The sequence below is a fragment of the Phoxinus phoxinus genome, assembly GCF_949152265.1.
Source record: "Phoxinus phoxinus genome assembly, chromosome: 2".
Classification (NCBI taxonomy): Eukaryota; Metazoa; Chordata; class Actinopteri; order Cypriniformes; family Leuciscidae; genus Phoxinus; species Phoxinus phoxinus.
The window spans coordinates 20718846-20740005 of NC_136877.1; the positions used below are offsets into that span (position 1 = coordinate 20718846).

At 43.0% G+C, this 21160-nt stretch overlaps 1 protein-coding gene across 1 annotated transcript; it reads left to right on the forward strand.

Annotated features, from left to right (window-relative positions):
* Positions 1-1771: 1771 nt before the first annotated feature.
* Positions 1772-21013, forward strand: dthd1 (death domain containing 1). The gene is made up of 11 exons (XM_079605026.1): positions 1772-2096; positions 3251-3755; positions 11865-12189; positions 12416-12595; positions 14396-14628; positions 14889-15044; positions 16352-16641; positions 17008-17255; positions 17877-17934; positions 18140-18483; positions 19728-21013. Exons 1-10 carry the CDS (start codon positions 1778-1780, stop codon positions 18451-18453), a joined length of 2628 nt encoding a protein of 875 aa, XP_079461152.1. The 5' UTR covers positions 1772-1777; the 3' UTR covers positions 18454-18483; positions 19728-21013.
* The last annotated feature ends 147 nt before the right edge of the window (positions 21014-21160 follow it).

A 21160-nucleotide genomic window follows, 5' to 3' on the forward strand; every position in this document is an offset into this window, starting at 1 on the left:
TTTTTTTTTTTTTTTTTTTTCGGCAGCATTATGTGATTGTTATGACTTGCATTTTTAACAAATTATCAGCTTGATTGGGAATTATGCACACAATATTTTGTTCAAAAGTGTTTGTTACATTTAAATGTCCTGGTGGGTTTTTATCACACTGACACTGACTTCGGTTTTTTTTTTTTTTTTAAGTGCACATACTTTTGAAAGAAAAAAGACTATTTAAGCAAACGTTGTTGGTTGTGATGGAAATAAGTTGAGACAACTGAGGGACCGTTGTAATTTTTGGGAAATGCCTAAAACGTTGCCACATTCAAATAGATTGTGCTTATTTTTGTCTTGTGTAGCTTAACATAGGTTTTAAAATACTTAAAAGGCGATTGTTAAATAGAAAAAAACTGATAACGGCATTTAAAAAAGTTTTAGTGTGTTTTTCAAAATATAGTACTTTTAATTTTTGTTATAATAAACACCCACTTGGATATAAAAGTGCCTGAATTTGAAGAAACACTAATGCGCATCCATGACAGCGATAAAATATAAAAGATAGCATGTAAAAATATGAAAGAACAAGCCTGTCAAATAATAGTTGTCGTGACAGCTTTGTCAACACCGACTGTAAAAAAAATAGGTCAACACCTAGATATTTATGCGCAATTCAATCATTGACCACATGATGGCGCTGAATTACTGCATTTTCATTTCCCCTGTATTTGTTGCAATGAAGTAGGCCTACAACAAGGAAATTGAAATATATATTCTATATTTTTCAAATAAACTATAAAATGCCATTATATATTATAGTTTTTTCATACACTGTCCATGCTCTTAAATTGGTCATGTCATGTGGACCTGCAGAAAACAATTTTAATAAAGGATGATGTCCATGATACAGAAATATAACATTCTCCACTTTCCACTTAATGCTTCTGTCCTAGAATGTAAAGACAGACAATTTAGACCTTGTTGTCTTAAGAGACCCTTTGTCATTTTGTGTGAAATATTCTTAATTGTCCGCGGTGTGTGGTTGTAGTTTCATTCGACCACATGATGGTTCTAAAGCCCAACATGTTTTAATTTCCCTGAGATTAAATAATGTCAAGATGCCAGAAAGGTTAATTATACTGTAACCTTTGTGTGTTATCATTTATTAATGAAGTGAAAGCTATTTCAAGTTTAATTGCATTTAGTCGTCTAAAATGCATGCTTAATTAAAATATTTTTATCATATGAAACATGTTATCTGGCAGTATAATGTGGTGCCATTCTTTAATTTGCTTCAAAAAGTATGATTTATGAACATTAGAATTAGAAGCCTTCTGTAAGTTGTGTGAGGTCTGATATATTAGGAGGGTGCTACAAGCATATATGTAAGTTATTTAAAATTGTAATAATATTTCACAGCATTACAGTTTCACTGTACAAATACAGATTACCGTATTTGCAGATTTGCTTATACCGGTAGTGTCTGTGCCTCATTTGGGTCACAAGAATACAGGGGCCATTCACAGATGTACACATTACCCTCCTCTTCTTCTTTTTTTTTTTTCTTCTTTTTTTTGGAAAGAGTCGTCCATCTCTAAGGGCCGCTTTTGTGTCCAGTCATGCCTTTTGTTTGCCATGACGACTCTATTTTACAGGCTTGGGGTGGTAAATCCTGGGTTTACCAGTGAGAGAAGGAGAGACGGAGAGGAAAACTGTGTATAATCTGCTTCTTCTCTACTAATAATCAAATTCATAGTTTATGCTCCAACCTCCAAGGCTTTCATCGAACACACTTGAAAATATGGCAGATCCAGCCAGTCAGCTAACACTCTCACAAGAGAACAATCTGTTAAACCTCTTGCACGAAGCCGCAGAGGAACTGAGAGGAGTTTTACAACCAGCGAAAGCAAGAGAAGACACGGGCCATCGAGATTCAGCTGGACTTCACACAAGGCTTTTGCAGGTCCTCAGGACGTTTTGTGAGGTTCACACCCAAAGAGTGTGTGTGCTGAGAGAGGTTCTTTGCGGTACAGCAAGCACTCTCACCGGGCATAGGATGTGCTCTAATTTGGCACACACACTCCCAGACACAGAGTCTCAAGAGAAAACAGCTGATGTGGGTAAGTGCTATGAGAGGCTTGGGAACTTTGGTGTGTGTGTGTGTGTGTGTGTGTGTGTGTGTGTGTGTGTGTGTGTGTGTGTGTGTGTGTGTGTGTGTGTGTGTGTGTGTGTGTGTGTGTGTGTGTGTGTGTGTGTGTGTGTGTGTGTGTGTGTGTGTGTGTGTGTGTGTGTGTGTGTTTTGCATCTTGCGTTGTCGGAAAGCTTTATTGGCATGACTGATGGAGTACTACATTGCTGAAACATTCATAGTGCATAATAATATTTTTTAGAAAATAAAATAAGAAAAAGAAAGTCCAAAATTGCAAAGATATAATACAAGGCTGTTCCCTCAAGTAATAATTATTGTTTTGTATGCACAAAAATTGCAAGGGCTCTCAGAATTTGACAAGCTCAAATGTAATTGGCTCACTTGAAAATCTACACTAGATTTTTTTGTGTGAAAAACTTAATTTATTCTGCAAGGAAACATTAACACATTAAAAATGTGACAGTAAAAACATTTATAATGTTACAAAATATTTATATTTCAAATAAATTATGTTATTTTGTATCCTAAAAAAAATATATCACTGTTTCCACAAAAATATTAAGCAGCACAACTGTTTTCAACATTGATAATAAGAAAAGTTTCTTGATCAGCAAATCAGCATATTAGAATGATTTCTGATGGATCGTGTGACACTGAAGACTGGCATACCTGTATTTTGCCATTACAGGAATAAATTACATTTTAAAATATATTAAATTAGAAAACAGTTAATTGTTATGTTTCACAATATTACTGTTTTTACTTGATCATACAAGTTTTCTTTCAAAAACAATAAAAGACCCCAAACTTTAGAGCTGTGGTTAATTTTTAGTGTATTTGTATTTGTATTTAGGATAATTTTCCATAAAGGATAACTTTTGAGATACTAGATAAACCTTGATCCTTTGGACATGGCCCTAAATATCCACTCTTTTAGAATATAGATATTATTTTTGCACCATTTTACTTTCTGATCTAGGCCTTTTTAGGCCTATTTAATATGTACAATTTTATTTAATCTTGTTTTGTCTATTTGATGCAAGGTAAAGGAATAGACAAACATTGTGCAATTATCTCTCAAATGCACACAATCATGACATTTCTGGGTATATTGTGTATTTTTAGATGCTTCCTATGGATCCCAGTTTTACCAAGACCACGTGACTGATGTCATTCTTAATGTCCTGGAAGATATCCACGTCATTGTAAACCAGTTGAGTGTAATGAGCAAGAGACTTGACACTGGCATTGCTTTTCTTACTGAAGTCAGTGAAGAGAGAGGTTATCTTACCAGTACTGGACCTCTGGATACTACAGACCGCATACAACCAGAATCCCGTGACATCAGTATTTCACTGGACCAGCAAGACCACTGGCTTGCAAATGTGCAGTCAACAAGGCTTTCAGATCCAGTGAAGCGCTGTAACGGGTGTATGGATGACAAAAACACGAGTGAAGAGAGTTCACGTGAGGAAATAAGAGTACACTCACCATATAAAACTATGGTGACTGACTGCAAGAAATGTATAAACATGAATGGTGAGGTGGAGGAAGAAAAAAAGCAAGAGGAGAAAGAGAAAAGCAGTGGACAAGGCGGTGAAAGATTGAAGCGTACATTGGTAACTGTTGGGTAAGTTTATGTAATAATATGGGGCAGGTGTGGAGTAATGATGTTCACAAGTGCATCCAAACCATAATACAATATTATTCTTTTTTAAAACAGTCTTGTCTTAGTGAGATAATATTTGACACAACAAATATTAAATTAATTCATACTTTGTCTAGAGAATCCCTCTTTTCTTTTTTTATTCTAGGCCTACAATCTGGGAAAGGAAGAAACAAAATAATTTAGGTTCATTTTCATTTTGTGAATTTATTAAAGGGGTCCTATTATGCCCTTTTACAAAGTCTTGATTTTGTTTTTGGTGTGTATTATAATATGCATTCATGCTTGATTGTAAAAAAAAAAACTAAAACATTATTTTTCACATATTTTACATTATTACAGCACCTCTCTCCCCAGTCAGGCCCGAACGTAGTTCCTGTTTCAATCAATATTATGAAGCCCCTCCTTCAGAAATGTGCTGTGATTGGTTAGCTGGCCTAGTGATTGACACCTCTTAGCGCGTGGTCGGGAAATGACCGCCATAACCGCCACTCGTGAGCTCTAACGTTACTCGGATGTAAATATTAAGGATGGCGTCAATTTCAAAACAATTCAAGCCTGATTCCAGGGGCGTAGAATTTAGTAGGGACACTTGGGACGTGTCCCTACCAATATCCAGTGACACTGATATATCCCTAGCAATAATTTCAATCAAACCTTAAAATATATGTCCCCGTCCCCACCAATTTCAAAATCAAACTTACGCCACTGCCTGATTCAGACTTAAGAATGTTAGAAAACAAGAGGATCGTCCAGAATCGCGAGCTCTGATTTTCACAGGACGTTTCAGAGTGGTATTTTTGTTGTTGTTGTAATTTTCTTAAACATTTTAGATACAATGTTAATGTTATGCACTATAATCATGACATTTGTCGGAAAACTGTAATACAAACATTAATCGATCACAAAACTAAGGTTATTTTTCCTAAGGGGCAGTGAACAGTCTTACAAAAGTGAGTGCTTACAAAATCTACAGTAAAAACGTACTCGGTTACTTAACGTAACCTCGGTTCTCTCTAGAAGAGGGAACGAGTACTGCGTACTGAAAGTACGCACCGGGTAAAGTCTCTTTGCTCGAGATATTGAAGCCAAAATTTATCCTTAAATTTCCATATCTTGTAAACGCAGTGCAGCAGCAGTCAGACCTAGAGCGGGCAATCTAGCGCGCTCATTGGCTGCTCCGCGGCAACTGCTGCAGCCTACCACTGAGCCCCAGGCGTGACGTCACGCCCAATGAGGGCGCTTCGCGCCCTCACGCGGCAAAGCCCGCCGAAATGGGAGTGGCTTAGCGTATATAAGGGGCAGTTCAGGCTGCTAACACTCGATTTTGATCGCTGAAGCGAAATGAGCTCGAAGCGCGACACGGCAGGGAACGCAGTACTCGTTCCCTCTTCTAGAGAGAACCGAGGTTACGTTAAGTAACCGAGTACGTTCTCTTACGAGAGGTTCTCTCGTACTGCGTACTGAAAGTACGCACCGGGAACCCCTTGTAAACGCCGTGTGCGCTTAAGCAGTCACTATATGAATCCCAGGGGGGAACGCCCCGGGGGACATGGATAAGTGAAATTTAGGTGGCCAACAGAGTGGGCTCGCACCTGTACATAAGCACTTTATGAGGGGATATACATACAGAGCGGCACTGCCGGTCTTATATTGAACACATCTACCCTTGTAGCGCAGTTCACGAGTGAGTCGCTAGGACTTTTTTTTTTTTTTTTTTTTTTCAGACTGAAAGGAGTCTAGCCTGCAAGGCGGGGACTTCTAGGTTGTAGAACCTAACAAATGTAGACGGGGAGGCCCAGCCTGCCGCCGTACAAATGTCATGAATAGAAATCCCGCTGGACCAAGCCCACGAAGAGGCCATGCCTCTGGTGGAATGAGCCCTAACGCCCAAGGGGCATTGCAGGTCTTTTGACGCGTAAGCCGCAGCAATAGCGTCCACTATCCATCTGGATAGGCTGTGTTTCGAGGCGGCGAGACCTTTGGTGCGCCCACCGAACGAAACAAAAAGCTGCTCCGAGCGCCTGAAGGCGGCGGAGCGCGTGACGTAAATTCTCAGTGCTCTGACAGGACAAAGGAGGTTCGCATCGACCTCGTTGCCTGATGCCGGCAAAGCTGAGAGTGAAATGATCTGTGCTCTGAACGGGGTACCGATCGCTTCGGGGACATAACCATGTCTCGGTTTAAGGATGACTTTAGAGTCATTAGGTCCAAACTCGAGGCACGTAGCACTCACAGAGAGCGCGTGTAAGTCACCCACACGTTTAACTGATGCAAGAGCGATCAGAAACACGGTTTTGAGCGCGAGGTACTTCAAATCCACAGAGTGAAGCGGTTCGAAGGGATGTGCTTTCAGGGCCTCTAAGACCAGGGAAAGATCCCAGATAGGAACCGAGGGGGGCCGTGGGGGATTCATCCTCCTGGCTCCTCTAAGGAAGCGGATGATGAGCTCATTCCTTCCTATCGCCTGGCCGAGCGTCGACTCGGCGAACGCTGCGATGGCCGCGACATATACTTTGAGCGTGGAGGGGGACCTGCCCCTGTCCAACATCTCTTGAAGGAAGCAAAGCACCCACGAGACTCCGCACGTTTGTGGCTGTAAGCCCTTGTCCGTGCACCATTTAGTAAACACCGACCATTTAGACGCATAGAGCCGCCTGGTAGAGGGGGCTCTAGATTGCGTGATCGTGTTCACGACCCCTTCTGGCAAAGCAACGGGTACCCGTTGATTATCCATGCATGCAGAGACCATAGCTCTGGATGAGGATGCCAAATCGATCCGCCGGCTTGGGAAAGGAGGTCTTTCCTCACCGGGATCGGCCATGGGGCTGAGTCTGACAGCCGCACCAACTCCGAGAACCATGTCTGGTTCTCCCATCGGGGGGCTATGAGGAGCACCGAGTGACGCATTTCCCTGATTCTCTTAATTACCTGTGGTAACAATGAGACCGGAGGGAACGCGTATAACGGGCATCTGGGCCATGTCTGGGCCGGAGCGTCCTCGTTCTTCGAAAAGAATCTTAGGCAATGGGCGTTGTCTGTCGACGCGAATAGGTCGACTTCCGCCTTGCCGAAGCGGTGCCACAATAACTGGACTGACTGAGGGTGCAGGGACCATTCCCCGAGGGGAACGTTGTTCCTGGACAGTCTGTCCGGTCCGTCGTTCAGGCGTCCTGGCACATGCGTGGCTCTGAGCGAGCGCACGTGGTGCTGAGCCCAGACGAGGAGGCGTTCCGCCAGATCGCAGAGTGGCCTGGATCTGACACCGCCCTGGCGGTTCACGTACGATACCACAGACATGTTGTCCGTTCGAACCAGTACGTGGTGGCCCCGCAGAAAAGGGAGGAAGTGTTTCACAGTGTACTCGACCGCTATCATCTCCAGACAGTTTATATGGAGGAGCTTCTCCGTGTCTGACCATAGGCCAAGGACCGGTCTGCCCTCGAATATCCCGCCCCAACCAAGGTTGGAAGCGTCCGTCGAGATAACTTTTCGGTACGAGACAGTTCCCATCATAACTCCCCGCTGATACCAGTCGGTCACTAGCCAGGGCTGCAGAGCTGAAACACAGCTCTGAGTCACTCTGATTCGGTAACCGCCGGAAGCCCAGGCTCGGTGGTGTACACGAGCGTTGAGCCATCGTTGCAGGGGGCGCATACGCAATAGACCTAGCCGGAGCACTGCTGCGGCTGAGGCCATAAAGCCCAGCAATCTCTGAAACGTTTTCAGGGGAAACACTTTGTCTTTCTGGAAAGATGCGGCCAAACGCTGAACACGGCGCGCGCGCTGTGTTGACAAGCGAGCCGTCATTGCCACCGAGTCGAGCTGTATTCCTAGCAAGGAAGCTGACTGACGGGGCAGCAGTGAGCTCTTGGTCCAATTGACCGTGAGACCCAGGTTTTCCAGATGACTGAGTAGCACAGCTCTGTGAGACACGAGTTCCGCCTCTGATTGTGCTAAAATCAGCCAATCGTCCAGATAGTTCAATATTCGCATCCCCTGACGCCTCAGGGGAGCGAGCGCCGCGTCCATGCACTTCGTAAATGTACGGGGTGCTAAAGACAGGCCGAACGGCAGGACGGTGTACTGATATACCTGACCGTCGAAGGCGAATCTCAAGAATGGCCTGTGACGGGGTATGATCTGAATCTGAAAGTACGCGTCTTTCAGATCGAGAGAAATGAACCAGTCCCTCGGGCGAATTTGCGCGAGGATTTGTCTGGTCGTGATCATTTTGAACGGTCTTTTCATAAGAGCTTTGTTCAAATGTCTCAGATCTAATATAGGTCTGAGCGCTCCGTCCTTCTTGGGCACGAGAAAATAACGGCTGTAAAAGCCTGACTCGCTCATAGAAGGACGTACCGGCTCTATCGCCCCCTTGCATAACAGTTTTGCTATTTCTGCGCGAAGTAGGTGTGCTACTTCTGGGTTCACGCTCGTCACTGTACGGGCTCGGAAGCGCGGGGGACGGCGAGCGAACTGCAGTGTATAGCCCTGTCTTACAACATTCAGCACCCATTCTGACACGCCCGGGATCGCTTCCCATGCTTTCGCACGCATAGCTAGGGGCAGAATGGTCTCCGCGTCCTGAGCGCCGCACTGCGCGGACTCGAGAAACTGAAATGGAGGTATCAGCGCGGCGCGCGCGCCCTCGTTTGCTGAGTAATGCTGCTCGCTGACGGCAGCAGCCTGCTGTTTCACATTCCGTAACTCGGTCGCTAGGGACGGAGAACAATTTGTGGCGCGAACAGCGGTGCGCGTGAGCGGTGTTGGGGGTACAGTGTTTGTTAGTAAGCGTGAGCGCTCACAGGGCTCACGTTCACAACACAGCCGGTTATACAATGGTATCCGCGTTCCGATCGCCGCACTGCGCGGGGTCGAGAGACTGTAGCGGAGGTATCAGCGGCTCGCTGACAGCGGCAGCCGGCTGCATTACACCTAATGACTCGATCGCTTTGGACGGAGAACATTATGTGGCGAGAACAGCGGGGCGCGTGAGCGGCGTCGGGGTTACAGTGTTTATCAGTAAGTTTGAGTGCTCGTGAGCGCTCACATGGCTTACGTTGACAACACAGCCGGTTATACAATGGTATCCGCGTTCCGATCGCCGCACTGCGCGGGGGTCGAGAAACTATAGCGGAGATATCAGCGAGGCGCGCGCGCTCTCGATGTCTGTATAGGGCGGCCGGCTGTTTCACATTCAATGACTCGGCCGTTTTGGACGGAGAACATTTTGTGGCGCGAACAGCGGGGCGCGTGAGCGGCGCCGGGGTTACAGTGTTTATCAGTAAGTGTGAGTGCTCGTGAGCGCTCACATGGCTTACGTTGACAACACAGCCGGTTATACAATGGTATCCGCGTTTCGATCGCCGCACTGCGCGGGGGTCGAGAAACTATAGCGGAGATATCAGCGAGGCGCGCGCGCTCTCGATGTCTGTATAAGGCGGCCGGCTGTTTCACATTCAATGACTCGGCCGTTTTGGACGGAGAACATTTTGTGGCGCGAACAGCGGCGTTGGTTTACAGTGTGTATCAGTAAGTGTGAGTGCTCGTGAGCAGTCACAGGGCTTACGTTCACAACACGGCCGGTAAACAAAGGTCTCCGCGTTCCGATCGCCGCACTGCGTGGGGTCGAGAAACTGTAGCGGAGGTATCAGCGAGGCGCGCGCGCTCTCGATGTCTGTATAGGGCGGCCGGCTGCATTACACACCCAATGATTCGATCGCTTTGTACGGAAATCATTCTGTGGCGAGAACAGCGGGGCGCGTGAGCGGCGCCGGGGTTGCAGCATTTATCAGTGAGTGTGAGTGCTCGTGAGCGTTCACAGGGCTTATGTTCACAACACGACTGTTAAAGCTTTCGTCCCCTGGAATAACTGTGCAACAGAGCGGGCAGTGAGTAGGTGTGGGCACTGTAACGTGGGCACATATCCTACGTCTAACACTCGAGCGGCGCGTGCCCGCTTATGTGAGTGGGCTCTGTGACAGTGAGGGACACCGGGGGGGATCGTGCTTATGTGTAGGGTGAACACAGTGGCGTGGGCACATCTTCTACACTTGAAAACACCGTCGGCGTGAGCCGGAAAAACAGACACTACACTCTTTATGAGATTTATCTGGGTCGCCGTGGAAACGGCGTCTGTGTGCAGGCGAGCGGGTTAAGCAACTGGCTCGTTGGCTGCGGTATACACTACTGCAGTAGCCTTTGCTAAGGGGACTGGCAGAGCGGGTAGGTTTGATGGCGGTCCGGCCGCGGCGGGACTCGCGCATCTTCTCCTCCGTGCGGCTGCTAGGAGGACTTCGCGGCTCAGGTTTCAACGCGATCTCGGGCCGGGGTCCCCCGGGGGGGAGGCGGCTTGTGGCGGCTGTCAGAGCGCGATCTGTCGTCGCTGCGAAGAAGGTCCGCTGGGGGAATTTGTATCCCAAAAGCAGCCATCATCGATGGTTCTCCGTCCACCTCATCCCCTGAGGCGACAGCAGTGAGGGCCGAGGCCGGCAGCTGCGTGTCGGGGGGGAGGGGGTCTCTGGGGGCGGCACTTCTGTTGCGCGGCCCACCGAAGACAGCCGGAGTGACATCTTCAGCGTCGAACGCGGCAAGTCGAGCCCGCAGGGTCGACATTGGCAGTTCCTCGCAGTGAACGCAGCCTCCCGAAGACAGAGCGAGGGCTGCGTGGTCCTGTCCCAGGCGGAGAGCGCAGAAGATGGCGGTCTCCGTCGCTGAGCGGGAAAAACGAGGCATTTTGAAACAAACACCTCGTGCTCTTTTAGACACGTGCGTTGCAGCGGCGAACGCACGGAGAGGAAATACACATTATATCATAGACATAAAAAGGATATGACGCCGGATAGCGTAGCTGGCACGGACGGCTGAAGGTGGCGAAGACGGCCGGCTTCCTCAGGCGCTGTCCTAAGCTGGCTGGTCGCTGGATTCGACGGCGGCGGCTTCTCTCAGAGGTCAGCGTAGCGTAGAGCGTCGCTGAAGAGATTAAAATCGAGTGTTAGCAGCCTGAACTGCCCCTTATATACGCTAAGCCACTCCCATTTCGGCGGGCTTTGCCGCGTGAGGGCGCGAAGCGCCCTCATTGGGCGTGACGTCACGCCTGGGGCTCAGTGGTAGGCTGCAGCAGTTGCCGCGGAGCAGCCAATGAGCGCGCTAGATTGCCCGCTCTAGGTCTGACTGCTGCTGCACTGCGTTTACAAGATATGGAAATTTAAGGATAAATTTTGGCTTCAATATCTCGAGCAAAGAGACTTTACCCGGTGCGTACTTTCAGTACGCAGTACGAGAGAACCTCTCGTAAGAGAACTACAGCAACACTGTAAAGTTGACTAGCAGGCAAGTGGTGCCAAACTTTTAACGTTACATCCGTAAAATGTGCAGCACACAGATAAACGCTGGGGTTCAAATAAATTTTAACCACTCTAACCATTCGTCAGCAAGACCTCCTCCACTTTATTGTTTATTCTGTGGGCGGGATTAACATTTAAATGTGTAACATTGTGACTTCATAAAGCCAAAAAAAACTAATTGTAGTCCAAACAAGCCGTTCGTTGTAGTTCTTGGAAATATATCCCTTTGGAGTGGACTTTGAGCTTCTTGCAGACATTTTTTTGTGCTCAAACAGCCACATTACACACTAACTAAAGTTGAAAAAGTAGAAAAGAATAATAAGACCCCTTTAAAGTGCTATGTTGCAGACATCTTGGACTTAAACTGAAACCTAGCGTGGTTTATAGCATAATTTCAAAAGCAGTAGTTTTCTGTTAGTGTCATTGTAGAAATACGCTGGACAATCAAGCATGATTAATTTATTTTGTGAGCAAAAGTGTCCAATAGCATGGGGGTTACTGAGATAAAGCAAGTACTATACAACGGTCATGTGATCTCAACATGGTGGCTTCCATGAGGCCACCTGCTCTATATAAATAAAATCAGCTTTTATTGGGCCACTGATATGACTGGATGTGTGTGAACATGATTTCAAAAATACTATTCATTTCGTTATGTGTAGATTTATTAATGAGGAAATAACACTGAATCCAGCATTAACAAGTGTATTTTGGTAACATGCAGGCTTGCAGACAGAGCCAGATCTTCAGAGTCTCCCAGAGTCTGCTATATAACCGCCCCATCAGAAGTTGTGAACGTCTTGTCTTGTGAGGTGGTTGATGGTCTGAGTTCTCTCATGGTGTCAGGATCAGAGGAGCTAGTCAGCACTGTTCTCCGCATACAAAACTCCAGCCATGTCAATTGTCCCTTCCCACTCACCATAGCAGTGCCGTTCCAGGCGAGTTACCGTGGGAACTACAGAGAGATCACCGTGAAAGTGGTGGATCCAGAGCAAAGAGTTAGCTATACCACACCTACATCTACTAAAGGCTTCTATGGAGGACAAAGGGTCTGTAATAAAGCCCATGCAGTTTTTTGTTTTATTTGACTTACTTTTCTCTATTTGCAGTCATTGATTTGTGTTGGAAAAGGCTTAAAACATAGGTCATTATCCAATCGTTATAGCCAACACTATACTACCATTATATTTTCATAGATTTTTGCTGTGCAGCAAGGTTGGTCTTATTTGTAGGTGTACAATTATAGCTTGTATGATGGCACTGTCTTTTCCACAGGGCTGGTTTGCAGTGGTGCGGGTGTACTCTCTGGGTGTGTTTGCGGTTCTGTCCCGTTTGAGGACGGAGAGTTTTACGGTCCCTAGGACAGGACTGTCTCACAAGCTCAGTGTGGACTCCAGAATATGCCTCGACTACTTGCCTGGATCCTTCACCGCACCAGTTGTCTCTCAAGTGACGGTACATTCAGAATTTCTTTTCAATCAGACTGAATCACAAAATAACAGATCTATCAGATTAAGATGATTAAAAAACAGTTTTGTAAGAATAAAATGCTCTTAAAGATAGCTGGTTATGAAAGTTGTATAATGTACCTGTACTGCAATGAAGCTGCTTGTAAAGCCACCTTTGGCAATACTTTATAATACATTTCATTAATAAATCATTAACAAACATTATAATGCTTAACAGATCATAAGTTAACATAAATGTACATAGCTAAATATGTGCTTGTTAATGTTTACTTATTAAACATTACATGTTGATTGATTAACATGTCATTATTTAATGTCAATTAAAATGCTTACAAATGTCATTCAATTTCAGTTCATATATTACCTAATACAGTTTTTTTATTTACAAAAGTACAAATGCAAAAAGGCTTTGGTAGCAATGAGTTATCTGGATGTTCAACAGAAAACTGAACAATATAAGAATGACCAGTCACACTTTAAATTAGGTATCTAACTAAAAAATAATGTTTATAAAAACTGTTTATATTACATTGTTTTGATAAATTAAGTACTTTCTTGAAAAAATTATTTGTTTTCTCTTGCTGATGTATGATTCAATGTAATATCATGTTTAAGGAAATAAATGTTGAGGCAATATAAACATGTTTAAACATAGCCTTATCAGAAACGGAAGCGAGCAAAAAGACTACATCGACCAAATGTAAACCGCCCCCTTTCCGTTTCTGGTAGCGCATTTATATTAACGAGCACTCAGTCCTTCAACAGAATTCAATGGGATTTTACAAAATGACGAATAAAACACGACAGAAACTGTATTTCGCAACACTTTTTGTTTCTGGAACATCAACTAACATCACTAATCACTCGGTGAGTTGCACAGTTTTGAAAACTAATGTTAAAGGTTGTTTTAATGACATTTTCGGACATGCCCATTGACTCCAATGTTAAATGGGTCCATGGCCAATTCTATTATAGTCAAAAACTCGAGAGAGGAACCATTGTCAAAAAAATGTTGTCCACCACTCTTGTTCATCCAAAACAAACTACAATATAGACTCAAGGTGTTAAATACCGGAATTATCCTTTAATGATTTAGTAATGAAGCTTTTAAACATCATAAACCATCAGTCAAAATCATTTGTAAAAAAAAAAAAAAAAAAGAGCTTGATCATATGAATTGAAAGTTTAATGACATTTGTAAGCATTTTAAATTTTCATTAAATAATGATCTGTTAATGATTATTTAATGTTTAATAAGTTCATTAGTTAACACTGACAAGCACATTATCTAATTTTTCTAGGTATAAATATATATTAAATGGTTAGTTCACCCAAAATTTTTTAATTCTGTCATTAATTACTCACCTTCATGTCGTTCCAAACCCGTAACACTTTTGCTCATTCTCGGAACACAAATGAAGATCTTTTTGATGAAATCCGAGAGCTTTCTGACCGCCTTTCCACTGTCTCCGACAGGCAGTCGGACGGAACTTTCTAACTCGTCATGAAGCAACTCTCCACTTATTAACCATGATAAAATAAATGTATGATGAATATATCCACACAAAACAAATGATCGCCAATATGCTTGAATAAAAGCATAGTAGGTTTTCCGGGGCTAATCAACCTAAAAAAATATTTAATAATTATAAAACAAAGATTTTGCACATAATTATTCATAACCACAAAATTTACTGAGAGAGGGTCTGAAGAATAATGTTTAGTGGAAAATATTGGTAATATTTTCACCTAAGTGCATACTAGAAGCCTTTCTTTGTGTCCTTAGGTACAGCCAGTGGATGCCTTTGTTTTATCCTCTCTTAAATCCAAAAATGATTCATACCACACTGCCATCACATCAACCCCCTTACTTTACATAAGCCATCCATCAACCCTGAAACTCAGACGACCTTTGACACTTATCCTGCCATGTCCTCCTATCTCTGAGAAGAGAAGAGCTGGAGAAGATACTGACAGACCCACTCTTATATCAGGCACTTTCTCACCCCAGCAGATTAGGTAAAGTTACATTCTAAACTGCACTGTAAAAACGCGTGACGGAGTCTGTTTGACAAGAAAATAATATCTTGAAGTCTTTCTACTTCAAAATTTCTTGTTTAATTTAATTGCTGTTTCTTTGTAATCGTTTGTGTAATTTACCAGCAAAATCCGAGTGAAAAATGTTTCATCCTACACATTTGTTTTTGTCAATGTGGAGACTGAAGATAGATTGAAATTAGTAAAGAAATGTAAAGAAGTGTTTTCCCCCTGTGCTTCAGAGTTGATGGTGTTTCAGTAAAGACTCATAAGGAGTGTAAAGAGCAGCTGGCAGTGCTGGGCAGAATAGAGAGCCGTTGGAAGGTTCTGGATAAAGTCAGTGTAAAGAACCTACAGAACAGCTTGGTCTGTTTTGAGCTACCAGAGAGCTACGAAAGGTACTGAGTGACCAAGATCAATCTGTGCGAATGTAATATACAAATATTTTAAAAAGAAAACAAACTTAAAAAGGTCACACTTTAGTTCAGGGTCCAATTCTCACTATTGACTTACTATTAGCATCTTATGACTTTTGCCTCAATAAACTCCTAATTGCTGCTTATTGATAGTTAAGGCGGGCGTACACGGTGCGAGTTCGGACACTCGGGAGGTCGTGAGATATTGCACACGTTACGAGTCAGTTAAACTGATAATCGCGTCAAAGCAGCTGGTACACGGCACGACTGTCCTCCTGCACGAATTTTATCCCGAGCTGGCGGTTAAACACAGTCTCTGTGAGAGCTTTCAATGTTTCAGGCAATAGCTTCAGATAGAAAAATGACAGAAATGTGTGTGCAAATGCAGATACTGTGACAGTAGCCATTCCGTTCAACATAAAAACATGAGAGAGAGAGAGAGTGTGTGTGTGTGTGTGTGTGTGTGTGTGTGTGTGTGTGTGTGTGTGTGTGTGTGTGTGTGTGTGTGTGTGTGTGTGTGTGTGTGTGTGTGTGTGTGTGTGTGTGTGTGTGTGTGTGTGTGTGTGTGACAGTGTATGCGCACGCTGTGTGGTTGCTGCCACTGAGGTATAGCCCCATCGATCTAGCCTGTGAGGCGGTTGTGTATGATTTGGCAATAGGGGACAGCCTATAGTATACGCTGGTGAAAATCGGGCCGACTCCCCGAATTTTTTTAACATGTTTAAAAATGATCGGGAGGTCGGGGAGGTGCTCATAACGTGCTCGGCTCGGCTCGTAATTCCTCTCACACGCTGCGAGCCGCGACCATGCGAGCATCACCGATTTGCACTCGATTTCTCCCGAGTGATAAAAAAAATCTGCGAGCTCGTAAAACAGCAAAAAGTCGCACCGTGTACGCCCGCCTTTAGTGAGGTAGTTTTTAAGTTTGTAATGCAAACAATCTTGAATTTATTTCTAGACTTCTTTGTCTAGAATTTTAACCCAGACTAAATGTCACAATAATTATTTTAGGGAGGGAACCACCGGCTTTTATCTGTGCAAGTCAAAATTCTTACAAAAGGAAGAATAATAACTTTTATTTTATACTTACTAGTATATTTAGGTATGGGATTATGAATAAAAGGATGTAGAATATGGTCATGCAGAATAAGACATGTGCTTTTTAATTACTAATAAACAGTCTATACATAGAAATTTGCACTCTAGTTCGTGAGAATTGGACCCTAAATTAAAGTGTTACCACTAAAAAAAAAAAACCTCTCACCTTTAAAACTTTGCTCTGCCCTCAGGTTAATAGTCCTTCGCATTCAGTCCTCTGTAAAATCTTCCTACCTGACTTCCTTAGTTGAAGAACTGGAAGAAGCTGTAAAGATCTTCTCAGTCACAGTTGTGCTCCATCACGAGCGTCTGGACCCCAGCAGCGTGGTTGTGGCCGCCCTGCCCAGCAGAGATGTTAGCGCTGCGTTGTGTGAACTCCAGGCCCTGGGTTACTGTGGCCCTCCGGAGCCCTCGTCTGAACTCTCCATGAGGGAGGGAGAACCGCTGCTGCTCCGGTTCAGCGGGAATATAACCTGCAATGGTATATTCAACTAATCTTGTGCTTCCTTTTACAAATATTTTCGCTTTAATCAGTAACATGTACACATTCCAAACAGTTGTGCTGATTAATATTTTTGTGGAATCCATTATACTTTTTTTTCAGCATTATTTGATGAATTGAAATTTAAAAACATTTGTTTGAAATATAAATCTTTTGCAACATTAAATGTCCTTGTCACATTTGATCATTTTAATGCATCTTTGCTAAACATAAGTATTAATTTTAATTTTTAATTTTACTCGCCCAAGGCATCAAGTGAGTCAGGCCTTTCACTGTTAGATTTGTTAGCATGTTAGCTTATAGATCCACCATATGTGTACTTGTTTCTGTGTGTGTCTGTTGGAGATCCCATAGGCAATGAACAAACAGATTCACACATAATCACATTCCACAACCAAAGAAGAAACCGGCTGTATTTGAGATTGAAAGAAGTGGACCCATTCGGCAACTACAGCTCTCTTCACTACAAGGGCGTAACCAGTTTATTCAAGGTCACCAAAGGTCAGCTGTTCTGGAATGGTGACAGGGCAGCCGTGTCTAAGGACTGTCCTCTAGAAGAGCCTATCTGCCGGATGACGCTCACTCTGCCCAAGGTAAAGGCTTATTCTTAAGGCCAACTGCACAGACAGACGCCGACCAAGGCTGTCAATCATCAGATTACAGTACGTCACTTCTCTGACATTCCACGACCCAGTAAATGCGGACAGAAATGTGTTTAATTACCGGAAACGAGCGCTGATATAGTGTATGTATGTATCGATCCACCCAGCAGTATCGATCAAAAGTTTATTAACATTACTATTTTTTATGTTTTTGAAAGAAGTATTTAATTTATTTAAGGCTCGTTTTAATTCTCTCGTAGGCATTTGGTCTCCCTAGCATGATCCCAATTCGTCAGGGAACTCCCCGACGACACGTCGGAGTTCCCAGGACGAAAGGGAACAATATCGGCAAATGAAAAAAAATTAATGTAGATATCTGTAAAGAAAAATAATCTTAATTCAAAGTGAAAACAAGTTTATTTTTCTTACCCCATTGCCAGATATTTTTTCTTTCTTTTTTTTTTGCATAAACTGAATTTTAATAAATTTGTCAGAAAACAAGCCCTCTCGCGTAAATCTTTAGATATTTGTACTGGTAAATGAGTCAAAAATAATCACTTTTTGAGACGGTTTGTAAGTCATTGTTGTTGTTGTTTATTGTTTGTTACTTAGAGTGCAAGAACGGTCTGTCAGCCTGTGAGTGTGAAAGTAATACAGCTCAGTCAAACAGGTTTGTGAAATCTACTGCACCATTTGTTTCTTTTGTGCACTCCAGCTCTCTCTTCTATTTTCCCTCCATTTTGGTTTGCTAAGATCTTTCTCATATTTTCATCCTCCTGGATTTCTATAATTTAAAAATGACAGAATAAGTGAGAAGGCTGTGAAGGTGTTTTGTGGACACACACACACACATGCTAACAGTGTTTGTCTTCCAGACCCTCTCTCAGATGAGCTGTTATCATGGCTCTGTGATGAGCTCACTGAAGACGATGCAGCGCTTCTCTTTACGTCTCTCCGTCTCCGTCGCTCTGCTGTCCAGATCGCTCGACTCCGTGCACCACACAGCCTCTCAGAACAGGCCTTTCACATTCTGACGGCGTGGAGGCGGGGCCTTCCTTCCTCGTCTCCGAAATGCCCCATGCTGGCCCACTGCTTGACCCGCGCAGGGAGGCCTGACCTCACCAGAAAGCTACTGCTCAGGGAAGCTGCAGATTACAAAACGGAGGAGAGAAAAGCGAGAGAAACATGAATACCAGGCCACCAGGAGAAACCCATGACAGTGAATATGCCTTTATTACATCAGAAATGTAGGGCTGTTGTATTAGTGAGTTGACAGTAAGAAATTATATATTTGGCTTTTTATATACTATACAATGCATCCTTGTTCATGATACAAAAGGCTGCATTTATTTGATCGGAAACCAGTGAAATATTATTACAATTTAAAATAACTATTTTCTATTTTATTCTATTTTAAAATATAATGTATTCCTGTGTTGGTAAAGCAGCCAGTCTCGATCACATGAGCCTTCAGAAATCATTATAATATGCTGATTTGCTGCTCAAGAAACATTTCTGATTATTATCAGTGTTGAAAACAGTTTATTAATATTTTTGTGGAAACATTTATTTCAGGATCGTTTGACGAATCGAAAATTGTGATCTTCTGTATCATGTCTTTACTGACCTTTTGATCAATTGAATGCATTCTTGGTGAATAAAAGTATTAATATCTTTTAAAGTATTTTAATTTCTTTTGAAAAAATATTGCTGACCTCACCTTACTGAACTTTTGAGCGTTAGTGTATGAAGTAAATTAAAATGCAATATAACTCTTTACTGATAATAATGATCATTATAATGGCTTTGCAATGTAAGCATCATAGCCAAGTATATAAATACATGAATAGTCAATAGTGCAATAATACAGTAACTGACTGGTTGTTTGTTTGTTTGTTTGTTTTTATCCAGCAAGAGGTTCTTGGCCTTAACATTTGGAGACATGAACTGCAGAGCTATACGTCACAGCAGTCTGAGGACACCAGCATCAGACCGGAAGTTAGGGTGGAGCTGATAACCACGTATCCCGTTCCAACCACTAACCTTAGCCTTCACTTTAACTATAAGCTCGACCTTAGCGAATGCCTAATCCCACCCCACCACTAAACCTACCCTTATGACGCAATAAGCTCCACCCAACGAATACTGCTGGCCTCAGATTGCTGTGAAGTATGGCTCTGTGGTTCTGCTGTTGGTTATTATTAGATGCCAGAGATGTATAAATGGAAGTGACCAGTAGATGGCGCCGACATGTCCATGAAAAAGCAGCTTTCAAAGAATCATGAACTGCTGTGCACTGCTAAATAGAAGCTCATATATTTTACAAGAAGTTTAGAATTTGTTGACAAAACTGAAAGTAGCCTATACAACTATGAAGTAAAAAGGTCTTTGGAGAAGAACAAGGCAGAATATTTGCATCATATGCTAGGCTCTATAAAGAAAAATTGGCCTTTTTTTTTACAGAGTCTACTCTACTGCAAGATGCCCGGAAGTGTGAGGACACAACTCTCCAGAGCCTAATAATAACAGATAGGCTGGTATTCAAGATGGCAGAGCAAAGGAGGGGAAACTGTAATAATTCTAACAGTCCATCCCTAATTCAGTGGATTTGACATTAATTATTATTTCTCAAGGTGTATGTTAGAGCACACCCACTAAAATAATGATTGTTATTAGGCATATGAGAGGTTAGTGGTTTATAGAAGAAAATAACGCCGTTTTGGCACTAGTATTGGATCTTATCTCTGAAATGTTACAATGTTCTTTTGACACCGACAATAATTGTGTTCTTTTTTCACTGTTCAGTGTTATCTTAACAGAATAGCTTCCCATGTATTATATAAATGTAGCCTATAAAATGATGCATGATATATAGCCTTATAGATAACAACTTTGAGGAATTATATGAAATGGTAGGTTTACTCATCTAGATTACTGAGTCATGTATTAGTGATGTTATTGTTACACACATGTGACTGACACTGAAGCTTCGAAGCGTGTATCGACTACGCAGCGCAATTTCTCATGAAGTTTCGTCGCGCACGTGATCCGATGCATCACTTTCTTTCCAGTCACGTGAATGCTTCCATTTCCTTGTCGGAATGTTCGAATACAGACCACTACTCAAAGGGTTTATGGAAGTTAAAGTCCATTCACTAACATTGCATATATAGCCTATAATAATATCATATTCTGACTTATAAAACAGTAGCCTATAAAAACAATATATAATAAACAAAAATAGTTAGAGGACCAATCACTTGCCATTATTATTACATTGAATTTACTGCAGAATTTTAATATGCTGATTTTATAATCAGAAAACTGAACATTTTAAGTTGTCTTGTCAGGCTTTTATTTGTGCATCATGGTTTAAAGTTTAAACAACAAAGCTGCGCATTCGGGTTTGTGGCTGTTATAAATTTGACCAACCACAAGATGGCGCTGTTTTCAACAGTCCTGATGCATCGAATCTTTGCCCGGAACAATCAGAGAAAAACATCGAAGCTTTGAGAGGCTTTGTTTCTCCATTCCTGCAAAATGTGGGTTTAATGCGGCACAAACTTAATTTGACTCCAAACTATACTTGCCAAGACATTGGCAAGCAGTTGGGACAGTTTTACCAAATCTGTTAAATGGAGGTCAGGTCAGCCTGTGTATGACGCCTCTGTGACGGCGATGATTAATTCATCCATGCAGCAGCACAGCGAGCCACACCGCAAGCCGCGTGAGTCTGAAGGGCGTTGCGGAAGCTGCTTGACGTCACCAGCAGCCTGCCTCTGAGGCACGTGGAACTGTGCATGGCCCATTCACCAGCACCAGGTTTCAGTCTACTTAGTGCAAAACATTGTAAAACAATAATGTTGGGAAATACCACTCATTTTACCGTTCATTTC

Bases quoted from the DNA above. Each gene is read 5' to 3' on its own strand.
- dthd1 (XM_079605026.1), top strand. From the start codon at position 1,778: ATGGCAGATCCAGCCAGTCAGCTAACACTCTCACAAGAGAACAATCTG. The intron at 14,629-14,888 runs GTAAAGTTACAT...CCTGTGCTTCAG, and splicing joins TTCTCACCCCAGCAGATTAG to AGTTGATGGTGTTTCAGTAA. The intron at 17,256-17,876 runs GTAAAGGCTTAT...TTTGTTACTTAG, and splicing joins TGACGCTCACTCTGCCCAAG to AGTGCAAGAACGGTCTGTCA.